The sequence below is a fragment of the Musca domestica genome, unplaced genomic scaffold, assembly GCF_030504385.1.
Source record: "Musca domestica strain aabys unplaced genomic scaffold, Musca_domestica.polishedcontigs.V.1.1 19, whole genome shotgun sequence".
NCBI lineage: Eukaryota > Metazoa > Arthropoda > Insecta > Diptera > Muscidae > Musca > Musca domestica.
This window is the reverse complement of record NW_026712245.1, coordinates 6,258,662-6,281,557: the sequence shown is the minus strand read 5'-3', so window position 1 is coordinate 6,281,557 and position 22,896 is coordinate 6,258,662. Positions and strand designations below refer to the sequence as shown.

Sequence of the window (22,896 nt, the reverse complement as noted above, 5' to 3'; positions counted from 1 at the left end):
CCACGTTTATGGATAAAATTATCCACGTTTATGGATAAAATTATCCACGCTAATGGATAAAATTATCCACGTTTATGGATAAAATTATCCACATTTATGGATAAAATTATCCACGTTTATGGATAAAATTATGGATAAAATTATCCACGTTTATGGATAAAATTATCAACGTTTATGGATAAAATTATCCACGTTTATGGATAAAATTATCCACGTTTATGGATAAAATTATCCACGTTTACGGATAAAATTATTCACGCTTATGGATAAAATTATCAACGTTTATGGATAAAATTATCCACGTTTATGGATAAAATTATCCACGTTTATGGATAAAATTATCCACGTTTATGGATAAAATTATCCACGTTTACGGATAAAATTATTCACGCTTATGGATAAAATTATCAACGTTTATGGATAAAATTATCCACGTTTATGTATAAAATTATCCACGTTTATGGATAAAATTATCCACGTTTACGGATAAAATTATTCACGCTTATGGATAAAATTATCCACGTTTATGGATAAAATTATCCACGTTTATGGATAAAATTATCCAAGTTTATGGATAAAATTATCCACGTTTATGAATAAAATTATCCACGTTTATGGATAAAATTATCCACCTTTACGGATAAAATTATCCAGGTTTATGGATAAAATTATCCACGTTTATGGATAAAATTACCCACGTTTATGGATAAAATTATCCAGGTTTATGGTTGAAATTATCCACGTTTATAGATAAAATTATCCACGGTCATGGCTTAAATTATCCCAGGTGTTGGTTTCAATTATCAACGATCGTGGATAAAATTATACACGTTCATGGATAAGTCTAGTCACTTTCATGAAATAAAATCCACGTTGTTGGACAAAATGATTCAAAATATTAGATGTTGCTGCCAACGATGTGTAGAATTGTTCGCCTTGTTGGATAAAATAACACCACTATCTCGGTCCTTTATAATTTTCATTTTTTTCTTTTATTTTTGTGAACAAATTTTGTAATTATCCAAAATTACAAAATAACAATTTGTAATTTTCCATTCTTTTTTTCAAATACATATTTTATTACAAAATATATTCAATCTTTTGTTTGTATTTCAAATACTGTATAGTTAAGTATTTTAATCGCAAAATCTACTTAAAAATACTTACATTATAATATGGCACTCAATTAGGTGTAATCTTAACATTTGTAAATTCAATCCGAACGAAAACACACACATCAAGTTCTATGAGCAGAGCTAGAACGGCTGCGACCAGAATTAGAACGACTGGATGATTCATGAGAAGATTTTCTCTTGTGATATTTATGTTTATATGGCGATTTGTCTCCATCCCCCGACTTTCGCTGGGGAGTTTGTATTAAAATGATATCAGAATCATCGTCACTTGTTGACGAAATCATAATCATGTCGGAGGTACTTTGAGAACTTTTTCGTTTACTTGACGATTCTTGCCTATGGCGTTTAGAACTATGTTTAGCAGATTCTTGCTTAGGTTTAATGTCACTCTTAGTTTTATGATTTGTTGCAGAAGATTGTGGCTTAGATTCTATTTTTATTTTGACTTTTTCTTCTTCGTCTTCAGATGATGATGAGATAATAACAATGGGACTCTTGGTTTTATTATTTTCAGGAGCTGTCGGCTTTTCCGGCTCTTTGGGCCTTAGCTCCATTTCGGGACTTTCAGACCAACGCCAATTACGTCTTGAGCTTGAGGCCGGCTCATTTTCAAAATTGTCACTGAAACAAATATAAAGTTTATTTAGCTTTACGTAAAGAAATTAAATTTAAGACATACCCCTTTGGCACAGGGTTTTGCGGTTTTGGTTTTCCTATTTTCTCCAGTTTGGTATTGTATTTATTTCCTGGATTTGCAAGGATATGTAGGAAATTGCATTTATCGCCCTTGTTGCATTTACGTCCCAATGCCAAACCTTTAAACAAAATGAGTTAAGGAATTACATTTGTGAAAGAAGACAATGGTAGCAAGCTAAAGCAATTTACATGCACCCTATTTTCCGTTTTTCATTTAAAAAAGGATACTTTTAGAGCATACCACAAAGAGCACCACGCCAATATGTTACATGGCTAAATTCCACACTCAATTGTCTGCCAGCATAAAAACGATTTTGCAGATTTGTAAAGGCCTTCAGGGCAGATCTAAAAAGAAAAAATTGCATATTTAAACAATTTAAAATTACTTTTTAAAAAATACTACCTTTTTTCAGCATATTCCACAAAAACATGACCACCTCTTGGATGAGCATTTCTTGTTGTGCGAAAATTGACGATTTTACCAAAATGTTCCAGTTCAGGCCACACGTCATTACAAAACTCCTCATAGTCCTTTTTCAAATCCTCTTCACTGAACTCCAACTGCCTATCGGATCCCTTATGTTGTCTCTTTTCGAACAAGGCATGTTGAAAGAAATTCCTTATAAGAATAACATGTGATAACAAGGGACGGCTGTGATTAAGACCACATCTGGGTTCATAACGACAGCATTGTGTTTTCTTATAAAATTCACATCCTAATGCACCCGGACGAGATTCAGATAAAACATTTAGTTGCTCGGGGGTTTTCATTTCAGGATTTTCCAGGTACTCATGACATAGATAAGCAATTTCAGCCACATATTTTGTTGCCTCCTCTGCTTTCTTTTCCGCTTCTTCCCGTTTCTTTCTTTCAATTTCTTCTTTTTCTCTGAGTCTTTTATATTGAAATTCTCGTATTTGTTCGAGGGCTTTTTCCCGTGCCAAGCGTTGTTCTTCCTCCTTTTGAAATTGTTTTTGGGCAAGTTCTTCCCGTTTCAGCCACATTGCCTCAATTTCTTTGTGTTCCTTTTCTTCGGCTTGTCGCTTCATTTCTTCCATTTTTTCTTGGTATTGCAACCACTGTTGATAGGCGGGATCTCTGAGTTTTTCTTGCTCTTCTGAAAGAGTAAAGAAATATATTACTTGAATAACAAAATTTATAAATAAAAAAATTAATTTTATCCTTGATAAAAAGCTGTCGAAATACGCAGAACTCGTAGATCTCAGTTTTTGAGAAAGGAGATGACCACCTCATCAGAGTAACACATTGCGATGTCTCAAAGCATTTTCATGGCAATATTTTAAAAAATAATCCGCAGCAAGCGGTTTTTCAGCCTAAAAAGAATTCACTATAGAAATACATTGGCTGTTTTTTAACTGGAGCATAAGACAATTTTCTTGTCCTTTATCTAAATTATTTCTTCAGAGTCATATTCCGATATTATAATTTCAGTTTCTTTGATAAAACCAACTTAAATGGTATTTACAACTATTTACATTTTCCCAGCATCTTTGGTGCCTAAAAGTATGCTGCGTGTGTTTGGAAATCTTTCGATCGACTATTACCAATGGCTTTGGTAAGTTATATTCAAGCTTAGCTCCTGTCGGCTACTACAAAGTACAAAATCCTTTTGAAAGTTCGTCATATACCGACGGACTTATCTCTTGATCATGCCAGAGTTCATACGAACTAAGAAAAGGGAATTCAAACTTTGTTGACCAGTACCTCTCCATTTTTGGTATAAAACGAAATCAAGGGTTCTCAGTAGATATAATATTTGCCGAAGAAAAATTCATAGACTTATTTTTCACGGAAGTGTCTCACATGACTCTATCGAAAGACCTCCAGCTTTTTGGTGTAGTCAATGATTCTGATTTGGTTTATTTTTCAAAAGATGAGTTTATCCTTCGTCTTAATTTTTCTGAAGCGGAAACTGTTCGTTTCAAGTGAACTTGTGGCAGCAGAATTTATTCAAGAAGTGTTAACTTTTTTGCAGAGTTACTATCTAATCTGTAGGAACAAATGTAGTTCTTTCATCATTAGGGTTGATTAATAACTAGGCATATTTACCTGCTGCCTTTGCTTCTGCCTCTTCTCTGATAATGTCTAATATGAAAAATATCATAAGAACTTCGGGGAAACAATTGGATAACCGATCTTTGAAAATGTTTCCCTTAGAAACATTGCCGACTAATCATAATTTTATTGAATTCTGATTCCGTCCTTTATCTTTTCCCCATGTTGGAGGCGTAAACTCATCGTTTTGGGAGAACTTTTCTCCTTTCTTGTTTGTTTGTCACAAAGATCTAACTCACAACAGAAAGTTGTCCCTATGGATATTAATCTTTTTCCAAAATTTATATTAACTTTAGAATTGCTTAATAAATAGGCTTATTTACTTACGGCCTTTGCTGCTGCCTCTTCTCTGGAAATGTCTTATTTAAAAAATATCATAAGAACTTGGGGGAAACAATAGGATAATCCTTTTTAGAAAATGTTTGCCTTTGAGCGGCTGGAAAATAACTTTTAGAAAAGTTGCGGACTATTCTAATTTTATTGAATGCCTTTTACCTTTTCCTCATTTTGGAAGGCGTAAACTGATCATTTAGGGTGAACTTGTCTCCTTTCTTGCTTGTTTATCCCAAAGATCTAACTCACAATAGAAAGTAGTCCGTATGGAACTCAAGTTTTTAATATTTTTGCCAACTTCATATCCACTCTATAAGAACAGACGTAGTTTTTTCATGATTACAATTGTTTACTGGGCATATTTACCTACTGCCTTTGCTTCTTCCTCTTCTCTGATAATGTCCAATAAGAAAAACATCATAAGTATTTCAGGAAAACAGTAGGTTAATCCATTTCACAAACATTTCTTCCCGAAACATTGTTCTTGACACAAAACTTACAGCCATACTTTGCAATGGGCATTTCCCGCCAAAAACATGCAACACAAAGACAACAGCAAATTCTCTCGCCTTCGATTGAGAACTCAGGAACAAATACTGCATTCTCACTACATTTTTTCTCAGAAATTTTTATCAAAACACTCTTACTTAATATTCATTATGTTTTAATTGAATATGTTTATTAGATTTTGCACTTTTTCACATTTTTAAATGATAATTTAATATTATTAAGCAAGACGTTGATGTTAAGGAATACAATTGGCAACTGACTGCCTTTTCAGTGTTTGACAACTGACGGAAAAAGAAATAACGAAAAACAATGTTGTCAATACTCTATATGGTAATAACACACTTTATTAATTTTATAGAGTATAGCAAAACAAAGAAATAATGATGGAAAGGCCATAACAAATTGAAGACTTGCATAAAAATATGATTTTTGATTAATTTAAATTATTTATATGATGAAATTGTCTCCAGAAATGTAAATCTAATGATTTAACGTTTTTCTACAACCAACTATTGCAGCTGATTATTTTGTAACTATCATTGGCAACACTATTTTCTCTTTCCTTTAATTGTCAAACATTTGAAAAAGCTATCGGTTGCAAATTGTGTTCGTTTGTGGCAAATGTTAAAATTGGCGGAAATATTTGCAGTAAAAATGTGGAAAAAGTGTAAATTCATCAAAAATGTGTAATAATGAAAAGAAATTATCTATCAGAAGAAGTGAATTTGTGAAAAATATTCGTATTTGCTTGCTTGTTGTCCGTGGTCCATTTGCCTATTACCTTGCGTGTGTGTATATGTTTGTGTGCGTTAATGTTGTTGTTGCCATTCAGTGGTAACTTTTACGGTTAAGTCAAGACTTGTTTCTTTTTGCAAAAAGCTAAGTTCGACTTCGGTTTTTCGCGGGAAAAATGTGATAAAAAGAAAGAAATGTGTATTTTGTTAATTTAGTCAATTTCAAATGAATAAGTGTGTGGAAAAAGGCAATCAACAAAAAGTTAAAAGAGTGAAAGGGGGGTTACATCTTCTACCAATGTGAAATTCTGATTGGAGTTATGTGAAGAGCATTATGGAGACCAATTAAGCGAACAAATGTGAAGGTATGTATGTCCTCATATTAATTTCCTGCTGTAATTTTATATTGGACAATGAATTGCATTCCTGTGAGTCATCGTGCTTACACCACGCTATATGCTCAGCTTTTCATTAAAGGAAAGAAGTACAAAAAGATTCGTAAAGGATACTGCAGCCTATGACAGAAAATTGTCTGTGCAGGTCCAGTTCTTGGTATAGGCCCCATATATCAGTACCTCCCTATATTCGGTATTTTGATGAGTTTAGGTACAATACCCACCGAAATTGTTTAAGATGTCGTATTTGACGTTCGTAATGGATGCTATAGGCTGTGACAGAAAATTGTCTATCCCTTGGGTATATGACGTTTTTAGATTTTGGGCGCTAATTTGTCATTTCATGAAGTTTCTTGAAATGCTGAAATGCACGAAGTTGGCAGAAAATCTGTCACTAATTTCTCATTTATGTTGCGCTAACTTTGGTCATTTTCTCAACTGACCCGAAAATGCACTCCTTTTGATTTCTATGAGATATTCCTCCTACATAAAAAAGAGGGTATATTCAATTTACCATTTTCTTTACACAACCTCGAAATAGTCGTCGGAGACCCCATAAATTATTGATTTCGATAGCTACGTCTGGATATTTTGAGTATTTGTTCCTTACTCTCCACCCAAATGAGCTGTAATCGGGCATTTCAGGCTCTCAGTGTATAGTTTAACTTCTCGCCAAAAATATTTAAAATGGATTCCATTTTTAGTAAAGCCCATAGAACTGCACCTCAAGATTTTCAATATTTTGAAATTCTGAATCCTATTTTCAATCAAATCAGCCCTGAAATAATAAATAATGATGAAAAGGAGTCCATAATAATTAAAGGCTTAAAATATTTAGTATAAACATAGCTGCCATATAACGGGACTACCAAATTTAAAGAGATTTTTAGTTCATCCGATTAGGGCATATATCCATCTATTGATGACAGAAAAATTGGTCAGTGAAAGCTGTACCAGAAGGAGAAATCCGATATGGTGCATTTACGATCTCGATCTAAGTTTTAGAAAAATATACTCCCTTCAAGAATTAAAGTGCTTTTCAGTCAAGCAATTAGACGGAAATATATGGACGTGAATACTTTGAAACGTCCAAAGAAACATGTGGATTCAAAACTGTCATTTCCATGAGAAATATTTTGGCCGGGTAACACATATTTATGCCCTCCACATTGAAAAGGAGGGCATATTAACTTTGTCATTCCGTTTGTAACATCCCTAAATATTCGTCGTAGACCTCATATAGAATGTCTGTTGAAATCTCGATACAGTCACATGATTTGACATAGAGGATGGTTGGGATGGTTGGTATTGAGATTAGGATGGTTGGTATTGAGAATTAGAAATAGTTTTGGAATAGCCGCCATATAACACTACCTCTCGATATTCGGTATTTTGATGATTTGTGCCACATTTACCGATCGAATTCTAAAAATTGGTATTTGTTGTTCATAATGAGTTCTAGCTCCGGTGGCGAAACATTGTATGTATAGGCCCACGTTTTTGTATAGCCGCCATATAACCGTACCTCCCAATATTCGGTTGTTTGGCGATTTTTGTCAAATTTTTCCACGGATTTGTCTAAAAATTGGTATTTGTAATTCGAAATGGGTTCTAGCTCCGGTGACGGAACAGGGTATAAATAGGTCCACGTTTTGGTATAGCTCCCATATGACGGTACCTCCCCATAGTCGGTGTTTTGATGATTTTTGCGACATTTTCCATTGATTTTTCTAAATATTGATATTTGCAGTTCATAATGGGTTCTAGATCCACGTTTTCCTACAGCGCACATGTAACGATACTCACCGATACTTGGTATTTTGATAATCCTAGTCACATTTACCCAAGAAATTGCACAAATATGGTATTTAGGAAGATTTGGTAGATTACAATCCTTGAAGTATAAAATTGTCTATGGAGGTTCCCGTTTTGGTATAGCCTCCATACAACGGCCTCACACATTTTATGGTTTTTTGAAAAATTCAACAGCATTATACAAACGGTCGTACTGATATTTATTTTTTAAAGTGGATTCAGACACCTTTCTATAAAAATGTCTTTTACCCAAATGTGGGGAGTATTAAACGTTCGATCCTGCCGAACTTAATGCTTTTTCACTTGTTAATTTTGAAATCTATTTACGTATTTTGAAAACAATATTGGTATTCATATGTGCTTACTATATGACTTGTCCATAGCTCATGGCTACATGGTTTTATTTTATCTTGAACAAATATAGTTAATAGGAACTAATGTTAACTCTGAACAGAGAGACATAAGGCAAGGCTTCTTCTTTATTAGTTAAAAAGTATTTATATTAGATGGTGGATTTCGCCTAAGTGAAAGCAAGGAGCTCTTGCGTACCTGCTCTGGTTTGCATATGAAAAATTTTATTCCGGAGTGGTTCATAAAGATGATATTTACCGGAATTTCAAAAGAGATGCACAAATGCGGTAAGACTTCTCAAGGTCAACGTTTCTTGTTTCTTTTTTAAAGTGACCGATTTTGAATAGCAACCGATTGCATTGTTTTTGAACTTTTTATTCATATGTTTCGTTATTTTACTCACTTTGCAATCCGATTCGTATATAGGTGTTGTCCTGTATTTCTTCCTTTGTTTATGATGTCATGAAAAAAGCCATGCTAGTTTAGTTTAACATTTATTTCTAACACAAAATATTTTTCAGCTTCTCCTAGCACTAAGCACTTGAGTTCCCGACGGACGTTGCTTTATTTAATACTCTCCGCTCTATTAGAACAAACATGTGTTTTAGGTCAATTTTTATTTTTGTAAGGACACAGACACAACACATTATGCACACATGTTTCCTTTAAGGATAATGCAGATTTTATTTCAATATATGTAAAATTATTTGAAAGTACTGTTGCCTTTTAGATGAAAATGTTTGGTTTTTTGTATATTTGCACGTTTTTATAACATTTAAATTTAAGTCCCGCACTCGATCAACATATTCACCTTGTGAGATATTCTAATATTACCTGTTATATTCTTTTAGTATCCTGTTGGACAGTCAACACCCATGACGACGATGATATCCTTCGTTTTTTCCTTACCTTGTCCAATTTTGAGATCTCTTTCTTTTGCCAGTTTTTGTCGCCTCCGCTTTCGTTGCAGTTTCTTAACCAATTTGCGCCATGGTCTGTTTTAAAAATAGAAAATGTTTATTTTCGTAATATTTATTTATTTTTCAGACAGAAATGCAACAACAAATACACGGACCGGCGACCAACCTTTTGTTTTTTGTTTCCATCACAGCTGGGTCGTTTCGAAGCGAACTAGTTCAAGGTAATTATTCAATGAAAGGAACTGTCTGCCTAGAGGTCTTTTGTTGAACTAGTTTTTAAATTTGTTTAGAGTACAGCTGATGGCATTGCCAGATAGAATTGTCAATTGGAAAATGTTAAATGTAGGGTATACACTATTGAATGAGTTGGTCAAAAAAGAGGCAATGCTTTGTACCATGATAGAAGAATACAGGAAGATATGTCAATCTGACATTTTAAAATGACATCTTGAGAATAAGGATAAAAAGGCTCCTACCGTAAGCATATACTATTAGTGAACATTTAAGTATTTTATTTACGATATCATTAAAATAAATTATGAACAATAAGAGTTTCAAGGCACTATCTTCCGAAATTCCTTACTGAATTGTTGTAGTGGGACAACAATTATTCATTTGAAAATAACTTCCTGTTTTGCAAATAACTCTCTATTAGTTTGTTTACATTTCCATAAAATTGAAGCTTTTGCAGCAAGATTTCATGATCTAGTATATTAAAAGCCTTCTATAAATCAAAGATGACGGTATAGAATTTCTAAAATTATTCCTAAAAATAAGAAATAAGACTTTGTATAAAAATAAATAAATATCCACTTTTGTCTCTGAATGGTTTGCCCTTTCACAAATGCTGGAAAAACTACCAACATTTCTTTGGGCTGTGTTGAATATCTTGTAACCTTGATTGATAGTTCATACACATTTTCGGAGCTCTCTAAATGACTTTCTTTCTTTTCCCTCCGTTGTTCGAATATGTCATCCAGAATGAGTAATTGGAGTAAAGAGTTAAGTCTCCACGACTAAATTGATATTCCTTTTTTCAAATCAATGGGGATAGATATAATGCTAAAAGTTTTATTTCCCATGAAATAAATAAGATTTTTTTCCGAGTAAAGTCGAAGTTGTTAAAAACGCGACTTTGAGTTCAGAGTTCGATCAACATTTGTTTGATTTCCGAGTGATAGATATTTTTTTCTGATTTTCAGCATATTTGACCAATTACATCTCCGATAAAATGCGCACTTTTGTCCACGATTTCTCAAACATATCAAACTTGCGAAATATAGATTTAATTCGTCCTGATTTCAAAAACATTTAATCCCATAAAAGTCATAGGATTAGATATAGAGACTGAGATGAAAAAACTGCAACCAAATTCAGAATGCTGTCATTTCTAAGCCACACTTCAGCATTTAGATGTGAATAAATCGTTTGTGTCTCGTGCCATCGCTCGTTACCGTGATACTGGTAGCATAGCCCGAAGTCAAGGAAGTGGACGAAAGAAAACAGCAACATCAGCAGAAATGGTTCGAAAAGAAAAGAAGCGACTTGATCGAAAAACGCGTCGCAGTGGCCGAAAAATGCCTCGTGAGCTGAACATATCGCAATATTCCATTCGGAAAATATTGAAAAATGAACTCGGGGTAAAGCAATTGAAATCCGAAAAAGTGCAAGAACTTACACCGCAACGATAGGCTCAAAAGAGCTAAAGAGTTGCTCCGTTTGGCCACATGTGGTGAACTGCCGAATTTGGTTTTCACCGTCTCCGGTGAGAACACATTCGTTGTCCAGCAGTTTGTAAACAAACAAAATGATCATGTTTACTTGCCAAAGAGGTCAGCTGAAAATGTGCACCAGAACTCAAGCGCCGGCCATGGTGATGGTGTGGGCCACCATAACAGCCGATGGTCGCTCTTCGCTCGTATTAATCAGAATAAAATCCGAATATTACCGCAACAATATTCCGCAGACCTTGGACATTCCAACAGGACTCAGCACCACCGCACTCAAAATGAATAGTTGAAAGAATGGTTTCAAAATGAGGTTCCTCGCTTAATTTCTAGCGCACAATGGCCACCAAAATCTCCGGATACCAATACGTTGGACTATTGTGTCTGGAGTATTTTGGAAAGCAAGGTTGGCACTAAAAAATATCAAAGTGTCGATCACCTCAAGCAAGTGCTTCCCCGGAAATAGACCGAAATACCGCATAGCAACATTCGGGCAGCGTGTGACGGTTTCATTGGCCGTTTGAAGGCCATAATTCGTGCCATAGGTGACCAATCCGAACAAAACTAAACTTATTCTAAAATTTGATTCTATTTTTGACATTTTTTGCTTTTATTCAATAAATTTTAAAACATTTTTAAAAATAATGGCGTTTGACTTTGTTGCAGATTTTTTATCACACCCTGTATATCTTTCCGTATATCAGCAGAGCTCTTTCATGTGTAGGTCCATAAGTTTTAAATAAAACCAAATTTGCATTTGATGAACCCGTGTGAACTATGGAAGGCACATTATTTATTCGCTCAAATTATTATTATTTTTTTATTATTACAACAAGATTTTGTTAAAATTTAATACGAACGTTTTGGCACACGTTAACAACAATTACTGGCTTTAGGATGCACAATTTGTTGCATTGGCATTGGGATCTGTGTGATGCGTGGTGCGGAACTGGACCAATATAATTAAATAGCATGTGGCCGCTCCAGTCATCTGAAATTAAAAATAAATTTATTAAGATATTCTTATAGAAATATTAATTATGGTAATGTATGTTGATCTGTGCAAGTATTCGAAATTATGTAATACTAGAGATTTCGTGATTTGCTGGTTATTTTTTTTTCGAATAAATTCAGGAAATTGCAAATTTGTAAAACAGCTGATATTTCTGATCAGCTGATTTCTCAATCAGCTGATGTCATCAACAGCTGTTTCCTTAACAAGTTCGTCTGCCAATCAGCTGATAATTGAGCATTACTTTTTCGATAATTGGTGTTTATGATACCCTGATAATTGTACAAATTATTACAAATAGTTCTATAACTTAATAGTCCAATAAATTGGATTAATAAATAGGTTGATTTTGACAGTTAAGTTACTGAGGGTTTGAAAAATTCTTACTAGGAAAATTTTCTCTAAAAATTATCTAGATTTAAAGCTAGCTGTTCCGTGGTCATTGCGAAAATGTTTTAAAATTTTAGGCAATGAATTGAAAATTTTATTTAATTATCAGATAAAAAGCAATTAACATTGTGTTGTATCATCATATAACCATTTTTTATTCGATTTAGTTGTTTTCATGTTAGATTTTACTGAATGTCGTTCGAAAACTTTTTGCAATATTTGTAAGTAGAGTGACTTCTTTCAGCAATTTTTATTGAAAATGTTATCGTACACCCCCTAATATTATTTCGAAAAATCCAGCAAATTTCAGCGAATTCATGCGATATTTGTCAAACAGCTGACCTCTACAATCAGCTGATATTTTAAACAGTTGTTTTCTTGCGAAATCAGCTGTTGTCTAAACCAGCTGTATTCCCAATCAGCTGATAGTTCAGTAAATGTATAACAAATCATACCAATTACAGTAGTTTGGAATTTGCTACCAATCGTATTACATTTCCCTTGTACCTGCACATACCTCACATTCCCCCCAAAATTCAACTTACCGTAAATATCAGTGTTCGATCCAAGTTAAACAATTCAGCCGCCGTAAATCTAACCCGTCTATGTTGTAGCTGCAACGACAAACGCAAAAGACGATCCCTGATATCTCCATCATCGGTTATATTCAATATCTTGTGGACAATGGCAGCACATTTTCCACTCTCCTTTATCGTCCGGCTGCTACCCTCCACAATCAGAACAATAATGATGACATACCAAAACATTTGCGTTATAAAAAAGGCAAAGAATTCATCCGCCTCGAATCCTTCAACGCAATTCGGATTGAGTTTCACTTCCAGTATATAGAAGTCATCAAAGAGTATAAATAAAAAGGAAATGGCGATGATGGCCAGCAGGGGATATGTGAAATATTCCTCAATGGTGTTGCAGATGTCGCAGAGCAGGTTGTGAATGTTGGTAACTTGCCGCAGAGCCAATTCGGGATTTTGCCGTATAATCGATGCAACGCTGTAACGTTGTGGCTGTTGCTGATTGGAGGCCATGGATATGGTGGTCGGCCGTCGTCGTGGAACACTGCGATTAATGCGCACCACCGAATGCAGGGGGGACAATTCGACTGCATGACTGTCTTCTATGTGGGAATCTAAAATGTCCTGAAGGATCTGCAAAAAAAGGAAAGGAATATTCACAAAGGCACTCATATAAATCTTGACAAATGAGTTGTCTCAGGGAAAGAGGGAGAAAGAGAGTTTTTTTTTTAAATCTTTTACTAAGTTTACCCAACGAAATAGAAAGGGAATATGTATTTCATTCATGAGCACTTGCATAAGCACATCCAACTCTGATATAAATTTAAAGTAACGAAGCATACTTTTTGGCGCCCAATATTTTTCATAGAACACTTACAAAATTAGCTGTTGTAGTAGTTCGCTTCATTCTTTCGCTTTGAACATGTGTGTCCTAACGAATGTTTTACTAAACAGACTGTACAAGGCATGGTATTGCCTTTCGTTTAAAATAATCCTTTTTTAGAAGTCACACTACACCGGAAAATTAGTCCTGCGATTCGGAGATATTTCTTTACTTTCATCATTTTCATATTTGGTCTTTCGAGCCTTCACTTCTATAACGGAAAACACTTATGACGACTAAAAAAGGAAACGAAGATGAAACGAAACGTTTCTAATCAAATAACCGAGAATTGAAAAAATAGAACTGCCAATGAAATTAAGTATCAGAAAGACGACGGAGAATCAAGCAACAGAATAGAAGATGCGAAAAAAAACCTAAAACGCTGTAAAAAAAAAAAACTAAAAGAAAAACCAAAAAAATGTGAAACATTGCGATGAAAAAGCGGCAGAGAATTAGAGTAGCATGCTGCATTATCCCGCAAAATTTGACGGTTCTTACCACCTTGATTCGAAGATAGGCGAAAAATTCAATGTATAATATTCAAAGCATAAGAGGAGCAAGTTGAAGGAGGACTCCACCAAAAAGAAGTTTCGGGGAACGCAACAGTTAACTGTTCTGAAGTTAGTAGTTAAGAAAAGTTTTAAGAATACCTAGACGATTATTCCGCAAAGGCGATGAAGAAGAAGGTTGAACGAGGAATTCACAAAGAATTTTTCGGATAACAGGCAAGCAAGCATTTTGTGTACTGGAAATTGTAAAGCATGGAAAACGGAAGATAATCAAGGAACAACCGAGAAGGCCCATAAGGACTTTTCATAGAAGGCAAGAAAGTTTTCTCATGGAAGACCATAAGGTTTTCCGACAGGAAGTCTTCTCAAAAAAGGACAGAATATCTTCTCATAGAAGGACAGAAGATCTTCCCTAAATAGACCCTACGATTGTCTTTTAGAATAGCAGAAGGATTTGTCATGGAAGACCAACAGGTTTTTTCATTGAAGAGCAATAGATCTTCTCATTGAAGGCCAGAAGGTCTTCTCATAGAAGGCCAGAAGGTCTTCTCATAGAAGGTCAGAAGGTCTTCTCATAGAAGGGCAGAAGGTCTTCTCATAGAAGAGCAGAAGGTCTTCTCATAGAAGAGCAGAACAGTTCTTCTCATAGAAGACCAGAATAGGTCTTCTCATAGAAGAGCAGAACTGGTTTTCTCATAGAAGAGTAGAACAGGTTTTCTCATAGAAGAGTAGAACAGGTCTTCTCATAAAAGAGCAGAATAGGTCTTCTCATAGAAGAGCAGAATAGGTCTTCTCATAGAAGAGCAGAGCAGGTCTTCTCATAAAAGAGCAGAGCAGGTCTTCTCATAGAAGAGCAGAATAGGTCTTCTCATAGAAGAGCAGAATACGTCTTCTCATAGAAGAGCAGAATAGGTCTTCTCGTAGAATGATATAGAAGATCGGTAGGTCTTCTCATAGAAGATAGGCCTTCCTATTGCAGATACGTAGGTCCTCTCATTGAAGATACGTAGGTTTTCTCATAAAAGATACGTAGGTCCTCTTTTAGAAGATCTGTAGTTTTTCTCATGGAAGACAAGAATGTCTGCTCATGGGAGGCCGTGGTTTGCATAGATGACCAGAAGCTCTTCTCTTAATATCCGAGAGTCTTCTCACTGAAGGCGGAAGGGTCTTTTCAATGAAAACCAGAAGGTTTTCTCTAGAAAAGAGGTCTTTTCACAGAAGACCAAAAAGACTTCTCGTATAACAATTCGGCTGGTGGAGATATACCTTCAAAATGTTCAACGGAATTTGTACAGAATTAATCTGATAGTCCTACTCGCCTAACTTTTCTAAAAAATCACATATTTCTCTCTGAGGAATATGTCAATTTCCTCCATTAATTCCGCAGCTACACTCAAATACCGATTATAACATTCTGATCACAAATTACAGCAAAATATCACCTTTTTAGTCGGCAGTGCTAGTAATGGCTTCTTTTGACCAAAGAAGTGTTTGAGTACTACCACCGGAAATACCCCTCTCATACGTTTATCTACTAAGACATGGTAGGAGTGGTGTTTTGATTCAGAGAGAAATGTCCTGTGTTGCAAATCTGAGCCTCTAGCCACAAATTCCTTTTTTTCTGCAGACCAACACTTCTGTAGACTAACAGGCCTATCCGAAGTGTCTGCATAGCCCTCCACTGCATCCATAGTTGTTAAGGTATATATTCTCCCCTGGTCATTTGCTACCCGATTTTATACCCTCAGCCTTTATCGAATGACCTTGGGTCGTTTTAGAAGAATTTCGATTCAGGATATTTTATATTGGTGCAGAACTTATCCTAAATCAGTCAACTTATGTGTCTCCCTCTTTTGTTTGTTTAAATATAAGATATCTCGATTTTTCACCCTAAATTGCGCTTTACCTCGTTCAACATGTGGAAACGACTCTTCGCCAGGTGGGTGGTGCACATGAACTTAAATACCATTATGCTGATGTTGATGTGTGGCAGGGCGAACGTGGTGAAGACCACAAACGACGGTGTTATCTCAGCCGAACGGAGCAACATATAACTCACACACAAATAGATGAAATTGAATAGCAGCATTCCGAAGGACATTGCAAAGGAGTACCAATATATTTTCCGATAATTCAGCTTCATACCGAGCCGTACGAATATCTCATCGACAACCAAATTATTTTGTATTATTCCAATCAAGCGATCCCGTTTGAAAATAGCAAAACCGAAAATCGTAAACATGGCAATAACTCCCGTAAGCGATAGCGTTGCATCTCCGAGCTTCGTGATATTCGTTTGAAAGAAATATCCAATAATGGAACCGTTTTCCCGACGCGACATAAAAAAGCACAAAACGAAGAAAAGGAAATGGGCAATGCCGGCCACAAAAGACAGGGCCGAGGTGCGAACTTCATTCTGCGACTTCAGGTGAAATGGAGCCAAGCCAATTATTGAGATGTACGTCAGGGGTCTCAGCGACTGGAAGATATTGTCGGCTTTGGTGAAACGTTCCCAGATTTTAATGCCCATTTTATTTCCACTTTTTAATTAGCTTCGAACGGAAATACTTGGAAAAACGAGACGACACGTCCGCTGCCAAAGGCCACTTGTTGTTAACTAATTGTTGATATCCTTTCAAAGACCCGGCATGGTTCACTATGTCACTGTCAGTCGACAATGTAATATCTGGAGATGGCTGGTGACCGGTTAATGTATTCTGTGGAGTGGGAGGTATAGCTATTTCATCAACACACGGCCACGGGGAGGTGTCCCGTTCCTCATCAAACATCACACCCATGTGGCTGGGAGCAGTGAATGAAAGGACGCGGCTCGTAGTAATTCCGTATTTATTATTAATATCGGTATTTGCTACAATGTATTATTTGCTTAGCTAGTTCCTGTTATCTTCAGCCCACGAATAATTTTGCCGATGAATTGTAAGTGAATAAAACGACAACATTTTGACCAATTATTTAATTGGCCAACAGCGAAATGAACAACAAAAACTTGGAGAAATAATTTTGGAATTGGATATCAGTTTCTGAGTTTTTTTCTAAGATGACAAAGAAGAACGATTATAATTTGTAAGACAGTAATTGAAATATTTATTGATATTTTGTAAAGAAGTGTTTCATATTTTAGCACACAGAACCAAAAAAAAAACTTCTCATAGAAAATCGCAAGGTCCTCTCATGGCAGACCAGAATACTTTTTATAGCACATGGAAAGAAGAAGATCACTCAAAGGGTTTCTCCTAGAAGACTAAAAGGTTCTGTCATACAAGACAAGAAGGACTTCTCACTGAAGGACAGAAGGTCTTCTAATAAAAGACCAGACATATTCTGATAGAAGACTAGAAGCTCTCCTTGTTGAAAAAGAAGCTCTTTTCAATGATCAGAAGGTCCTTTTTATAGGAGAACACGTCAAGATCTTCTCATAGTAGACATGAAGGTCTTCTCAAAGAAAACGGAAGGTCTCCCACTGAAGACCAGAATAGAAGAGCCAAAGGTCTTCTCATAGAAGAGCCGAAGGTCTTTTCATAGAAGAGACGAAGGTCTTCTCATAGAAGAGTCGAAGGTTCTGATAGAAGAGCCGAAGGTCTTCTCATAGAAGAGCCGAAGGTCTCCTCATGGAAAAGCCGAAGGTCTCCTCATGGAAAAGCCGAAGGTCTTCTCATAGAAGAGCAGAAGGTCTTCTCACAGAAGAGCCGAAGGTCTTCTCATAGAAGAGCCGAAGGTCTTCTCATGGAAGAGCAGCAGGTCTTCTCATCGAAGAGCAGCAGGTCTTCTCATAGAAGAGCAGAAGGTTTTCCCACAAAAGACTTTAAGTGCCTCTCCTAGAAGGCCAGAAAGACTTTTTTCCAGAAGACCGGAAAGTCTTTCCTTCAAAGGCCGGAAAACCTTCTCTCAGAAGCCCAGAAAATCTTCTACCAGAAGGCCAGAATGTCTTCTTAAAGAGGGCCAGAAAACCTTCTCCCAGAAGGCCAGAAAGTCTTTCTCTAAAATGCTAGAAAATCCTCTCCTAGGAAGCCAGAAAGTGTTCTCCCAGAAAGCCAGAAAAACTTCTTCCAAAAGGCCGGAAAATCTTCTTCCAGAAGGTCAGAAAGTTTTACTCCAGAAGGCCAAAAAGTGTTCTCTCAGGAGGCCAAAAAGTGTTCTCACAGAAGGCCAGAAAACCTTCTCCAGAAGGCTAGAAAACCTTCTTCCAGAAGGCCAGAAAGACTTCTTACAGAGGGCCAGAAAACCTTCTCCCAGAAGGCCAGAAAGTCTTTTCCCAATAGGCCAGAAAATCTTCTCCTAGGAAGCCAGAAAGTGTTCTCCTAGAAAGACAGAAAAACTTCTTCTAAAAGGCCGGAAAAATCTTCTTCCAGAAGGTCAGAAAGTTTTACTCCAGAAGGCCAAAAAGTGTTCTCTCAGGAGGCCAGAAAGTGTTCTCACAGAAGGCCAGAAAACTTTCTCCCAGATGGCCTGAAGGTCTTCTCCCAAAAGGTCATGACGTCTTCTCACAGAAGGCCTGAAAATCTTTTCCTACAAGGCCAGAATGTCTTCTTTCAGAAGGTCAGAAAGTTTGCTCCTAGAAAGTCTAAAAGTTTTCTCCCAGAAGGCTAGAACATTTTCTTCTATCTTTTAGGTGGCTAGAAAGTCCTCTCCAGAAAGCTTGAAAGTCTTCTCCCAGAAGGCCAGAAAGTGTTCTCCCAGGAGGTCAGAAAGTCTTCTTCCTGAAGGCCAGAAAGGCTACAAGGTCAAGGTTTTCCCCATTGAGTTACTTTTTTCCTCTGCTATTTTTTCCTCCCACACTGTTGGTCTGCAAGAAAATCTACAACTACTTATAGCCTGCCGTTTAATTGCCTCCATTAACCCCTGGCAAATAGAATTTCCAGGAAGACGCAAAAACAGAAAAACAATCATAATTTTCCCAACAACAAAAGTCGATGTGTCGATGTAGGTGTGTTGAGTGTGTAGTAGTGGTGGTGGTGCAAATGCATGAGTATGGGTATCACAACATTCCTGCGGTAAATATTTCTATTGTATTATGTTACTGTTCTGCCACAAATGAAATACTTCTGAGAATGAATGCCGCCACATTAAATGCATTGTTTATTAAATTACGCTATCAAACAAATACCATGGCAGACACACTAACACACTTAATGCTAAGAGCGAGACAGAGGTCAACATGTGACCGATGGACTTTTTATTGGATGTGGTGGAATGAAATGAAAGGAAAGGAAAAACCAATTGAAAAAATAATACCAAGTCGCTTGAAATACCAAATGATTAAAAAGTGTTAAGTGACGTTTTACACATTCTTGAAAAACTATAATTCGAAATTTTTATGAGTATTTTAGATTTTTTTCTAAGTAGTTGGATTGAAAATATCGGGAAGAAATAACAAATTGGATGGTGTAGACTATTTGTCAAAAGGATGAGAAATGGATAATTTACTCCCTTTTAATTATTATTAAATGCTGCCCAAATTGTCGGTCTTGGAGGCCAAAAAAAGTAACACCGCCCATCTTTGTCCCCTTTAGGACTCCTTTTAATGGGATATGCCTATTTGATGTCCAGAAATGCATTTGAATTCGATGTACGTAGATCTAAGATCTTGGTTGAACTTTGATCCTTGTTTTGTCGAAGAATATTCTATGCCACAAAATACATAAATTTAGACGATACTGGACCCCTTTAAAACGAAGTCTAGAAATTTTGAACTAGAAAAGTTTTCGATTATTCGGTTTGGTATATTTAGATAAAAATCGACACTCTTTTTTGATGGGTAGTGTTGCCTACCAATGATAAAACGGATGTTTATCTCTTGTTTGTGAGGAAATTATAATAAAGGTTTGGGTGCCTCCCTACTTCAAATGACAACTCCAATCTTTTCCCACCGGCTCTAGTTTCCCAAGAAATGGAAATGATGGATTATTAGTTTTCTTTAAAGGTAGGTTCTACAAACAGCATTTCCTCCTTTAATTTTGGTTTTAACGAGGGTACACTGGAACATTAATATTTAACGGAATTAACTCTATTTTTATACCCTACACCACAAGGTGATCAAGGTATTATGTCATTGTGCATTTGTTTGTAAGAGGCAAAAGGAAACGAGATAGACCAATAGTTCCTTTTGATGATCTGCATAGAATCACATTCTGAGTCGATTTTTGCATGTCCATCCGTCCGTCCGTCCGTATTTCCATGTATTTTTGTAAACAAAATACAGTTTATTTCCCTATCCAGATGAAATTTTGCACAAATCATTTGTTTGGCCCAAGGACGAACCCTATTGAAATTGGAGATAATCGGTCAAAATTTAGATATAGCTTCCATATATATCTTCGTCCGATTTGCCTTTAATTGTGCACCAAGCGTGTAATATCAGCCCAAATAGTGTGGAATTTTGCACATACTTCCAAATTAGGCCTGAAAATAAGTATGACAAATTTTACTGAAATCGGTCCATATATAGCTATAGCTCCCATATATATTGTTCATCCGATTTGCTATTTTTGTCCTCCGCAGCCGTAATATGCACACGGTAACAACGATAGGGAAATATATGAAATACAACTCAGAAATACCTTTGCTAAATTTTATCGAGATCGGTTCAGATTTGGATATAGCTCCCATATAAAACTTCGTCCGATTTACCTTTTATTGTGCACCAAACGTGTAATATTAACCCCAATGGAATGGAATTTGGCACTTACTTAATTTAGTCAAGAAACATTTATATCAAATTTGGTGAAAATCGGTTCAGATATAGCTATAGCTTCCATATATATTTTTCTTATCCGATTTGTGCAATATACACTCCCTAGTAACGATATTCGGGGAAATATATCACACACAGCTCGTAAATGCAAATTGTATAGAGATCGGCTCAGATTTGGAGATAGCTCCCATATATATGTTTATCCGATTTCAAGTTAATTGTGCCCCAAATGGCCCAATTTGAGAAGGCACAAATGCTTCGGCAAATTTAGTAGAAATCGATTCAGTGGAGGATATTCTTCTCATATATAAGTTCCTTTGGACTTTAAGTTATAACTATAATCATAATTTGGTATGATTTAGTTCTCACAAATTGCCTTTAAAAACTTTTGTGTTATGTGTAAAGTGGTGTAGGGTATCATAAAGTCGGTCCCCACTCGACTTTATTGGTTTTTAATGGAATTGACTGTATTTATTTTGTAAGTCAGTAAGTCATCAGCTTATAGTTCCATTGTGGCAAAGTTATCTTGATATTGCCTAACGGTCGTATACGTAATATTAAATAAATTTTAAATACATAAAGTATACGGAAATGGAAGTGGTGGTCAGCTATGGTCAGACCAGAGAGCGAGTTTCACTCTCAAATTCGAGCATTAGTTTTCCAGAGATCAGGGAAAAAGTTGTATACCCTATCTTTCAGAAGCTATAATGCTTCGCTCGTTTTCGAGTCGGATCAAAATAAGATTCAAATGGGGCAGATTTTTTAAGCTTTAGTTGGAAATGAAACCAAAACAAAAAAGTTCAAGAGTATAATCGCCAAGCTCTACCAACAATGCATGTGATAGTGAGGATTACAGTAACACCAAACGGCCCGAAACCTATACCAGAAAGTTGACCCATTCAATAACAATTAAGTATCTGCTGTTTTGCCTCCTGAATATGGTCGCTTATTCCGAAAAGTTCTAAAAAAGAGTAGATCGATAAAAATAAGTAGATCGCTAAAATTCGAGTAAAGAGCGAAACTCGATCAAATTCGAACCGCAGTATTAAGTATACTTTATTTTCTACAGCTCATTTTCGAGTGGGAGTAAATCTCCTTTAGTTTTCGTCACACCGCAGCAGCAAAACAGACGATAGTGTTGCTTTTTGTATATCCATGACATGGTCGAAATAGATTATGAATAGAGTTTAAAATATTTTATTACTGATTATGATTTTGACATGGTCTGGGGTTGAGATAGGGTACAAACTATCTCAGCCCCAGATCATTGCAACATCATAATCAGAAAGAAAAGAAAACATTTTTTTTATAAAAATATCTGAATTCAAACGTGTTCTACTTTTAACTACAAATGCCAGTAAGACCGTTTGGATAATGCAGTTAAACTTATCAAAAAACCATAAAGTGGGTGAGGCCGTTGTATGGGGGCCATACCAAAATGGGAACCTATATAGACAATTTCAAAGATTGTCACCTATCAAATCTTCTTAAAATAGCAAATTTGAAACAATTATGTGCGTGAATGTGGAACTAAATATTCAATGTTTCGCCACACGAGCTAGAACCCATTATGCACTACAAATACCAATTTTAGGCAAATCCATGAAAAAATGTGGCAAAAATCATTAAAATTCGGTATTCGGTGGTACCCTTATATGGGGGCTGTACCAAAACGTGGACCTATACGTACAGTGTTTCGCCAAACGAGCTAGAACCTATTATGAACTACAAATACCAATTTCTGGGCAAATCCATTAAAAAATGTGGCAAAAACCATAAAAACACCGAATATCGGGAGGTACATGCAATGTTTCGGCACTAGAGCTAGAACCTATTATAACCAACAAATATCAATTTTTAGACAAATCCGTGAAAAAAAAAATTGACAAAAGTCATGAAAATACCGAATATTGGGAGGTACTGTGATATGGGGCTATACCAAAACGTGGACCTATACATATAATGTTTCGTCACACGAGGTAGAAACCATTGTGACCATCAAACAACAATTTTTAGACAATTCCGTGAAAAAATGTGGCAAAAATCATCATAATACCGAACGTCGAGAGGTACCGTTATATGGGGGCTATACAAAAACGTGGACCTATATATACAATGTTTCGCAACCGTAGTTTCAACCCATTATGACCAACAAATACCAAT

At 35.9% G+C, this 22,896-nt stretch overlaps 2 protein-coding genes across 3 annotated transcripts; both read right to left on the bottom strand.

Annotated features, from left to right (window-relative positions):
* Window positions 1–1,049: 1,049 nt before the first annotated feature.
* On the bottom strand, window positions 1,050–9,223 carry LOC101901217 (U2 small nuclear ribonucleoprotein auxiliary factor 35 kDa subunit-related protein 1). 2 transcript variants are annotated; one of them, XM_011296825.3, is made up of 6 exons: window positions 9,134–9,223; window positions 8,957–9,042; window positions 2,236–2,950; window positions 2,074–2,177; window positions 1,816–1,951; window positions 1,050–1,757 (listed from the first exon to the last, which is right to left on the bottom strand). In XM_011296825.3, exons 1-6 carry the CDS (start codon window positions 9,151–9,153, stop codon window positions 1,238–1,240), a joined length of 1,581 nt encoding a protein of 526 aa, XP_011295127.2. In that variant the 5' UTR covers window positions 9,154–9,223; the 3' UTR covers window positions 1,050–1,237. The 2 variants fall into 2 exon arrangements, with proteins under 2 accessions (XP_011295127.2, XP_058977165.1); XM_059121182.1 differs by lacking the exons at window positions 8,957–9,042; window positions 9,134–9,223 and adding an exon at window positions 4,609–4,982.
* A 2,122-nt stretch (window positions 9,224–11,345) lies between these two features.
* LOC101901380 (putative gustatory receptor 28a) lies at window positions 11,346–16,755 on the bottom strand. The gene is made up of 3 exons (XM_005189885.3): window positions 15,928–16,755; window positions 12,642–13,262; window positions 11,346–11,685 (listed from the first exon to the last, which is right to left on the bottom strand). The coding sequence occupies exons 1-3, from the start codon at window positions 16,549–16,551 to the stop codon at window positions 11,587–11,589; spliced, it is 1,344 nt and encodes a 447-aa protein (XP_005189942.1). The 5' UTR covers window positions 16,552–16,755; the 3' UTR covers window positions 11,346–11,586.
* Window positions 16,756–22,896: the final 6,141 nt, after the last annotated feature.

Coding starts and splice junctions, on each gene's coding strand:
- LOC101901217 (XM_011296825.3), bottom strand. CDS start 9,153: ATGGAAACAAAAAACAAAAG. Junction 9,043..9,133: donor ATGGAAACAAAAAACAAAAG/GTTGGTCGCCGG, acceptor TTTTTAAAACAG/ACCATGGCGCAAATTGGTTA. Junction 2,178..2,235: donor GTGGAATATGCTGAAAAAAG/GTAGTATTTTTT, acceptor TTTTCTTTTTAG/ATCTGCCCTGAAGGCCTTTA.
- LOC101901380 (XM_005189885.3), bottom strand. CDS start 16,551: ATGGGCATTAAAATCTGGGAACGTTTCACCAAAGCCGACAATATCTTC. Junction 13,263..15,927: donor GTTTCCACATGTTGAACGAG/GTAAAGCGCAAT, acceptor CTTTTTTTGCAG/ATCCTTCAGGACATTTTAGA. Junction 11,686..12,641: donor ATCGAACACTGATATTTACG/GTAAGTTGAATT, acceptor TTTTAATTTCAG/ATGACTGGAGCGGCCACATG.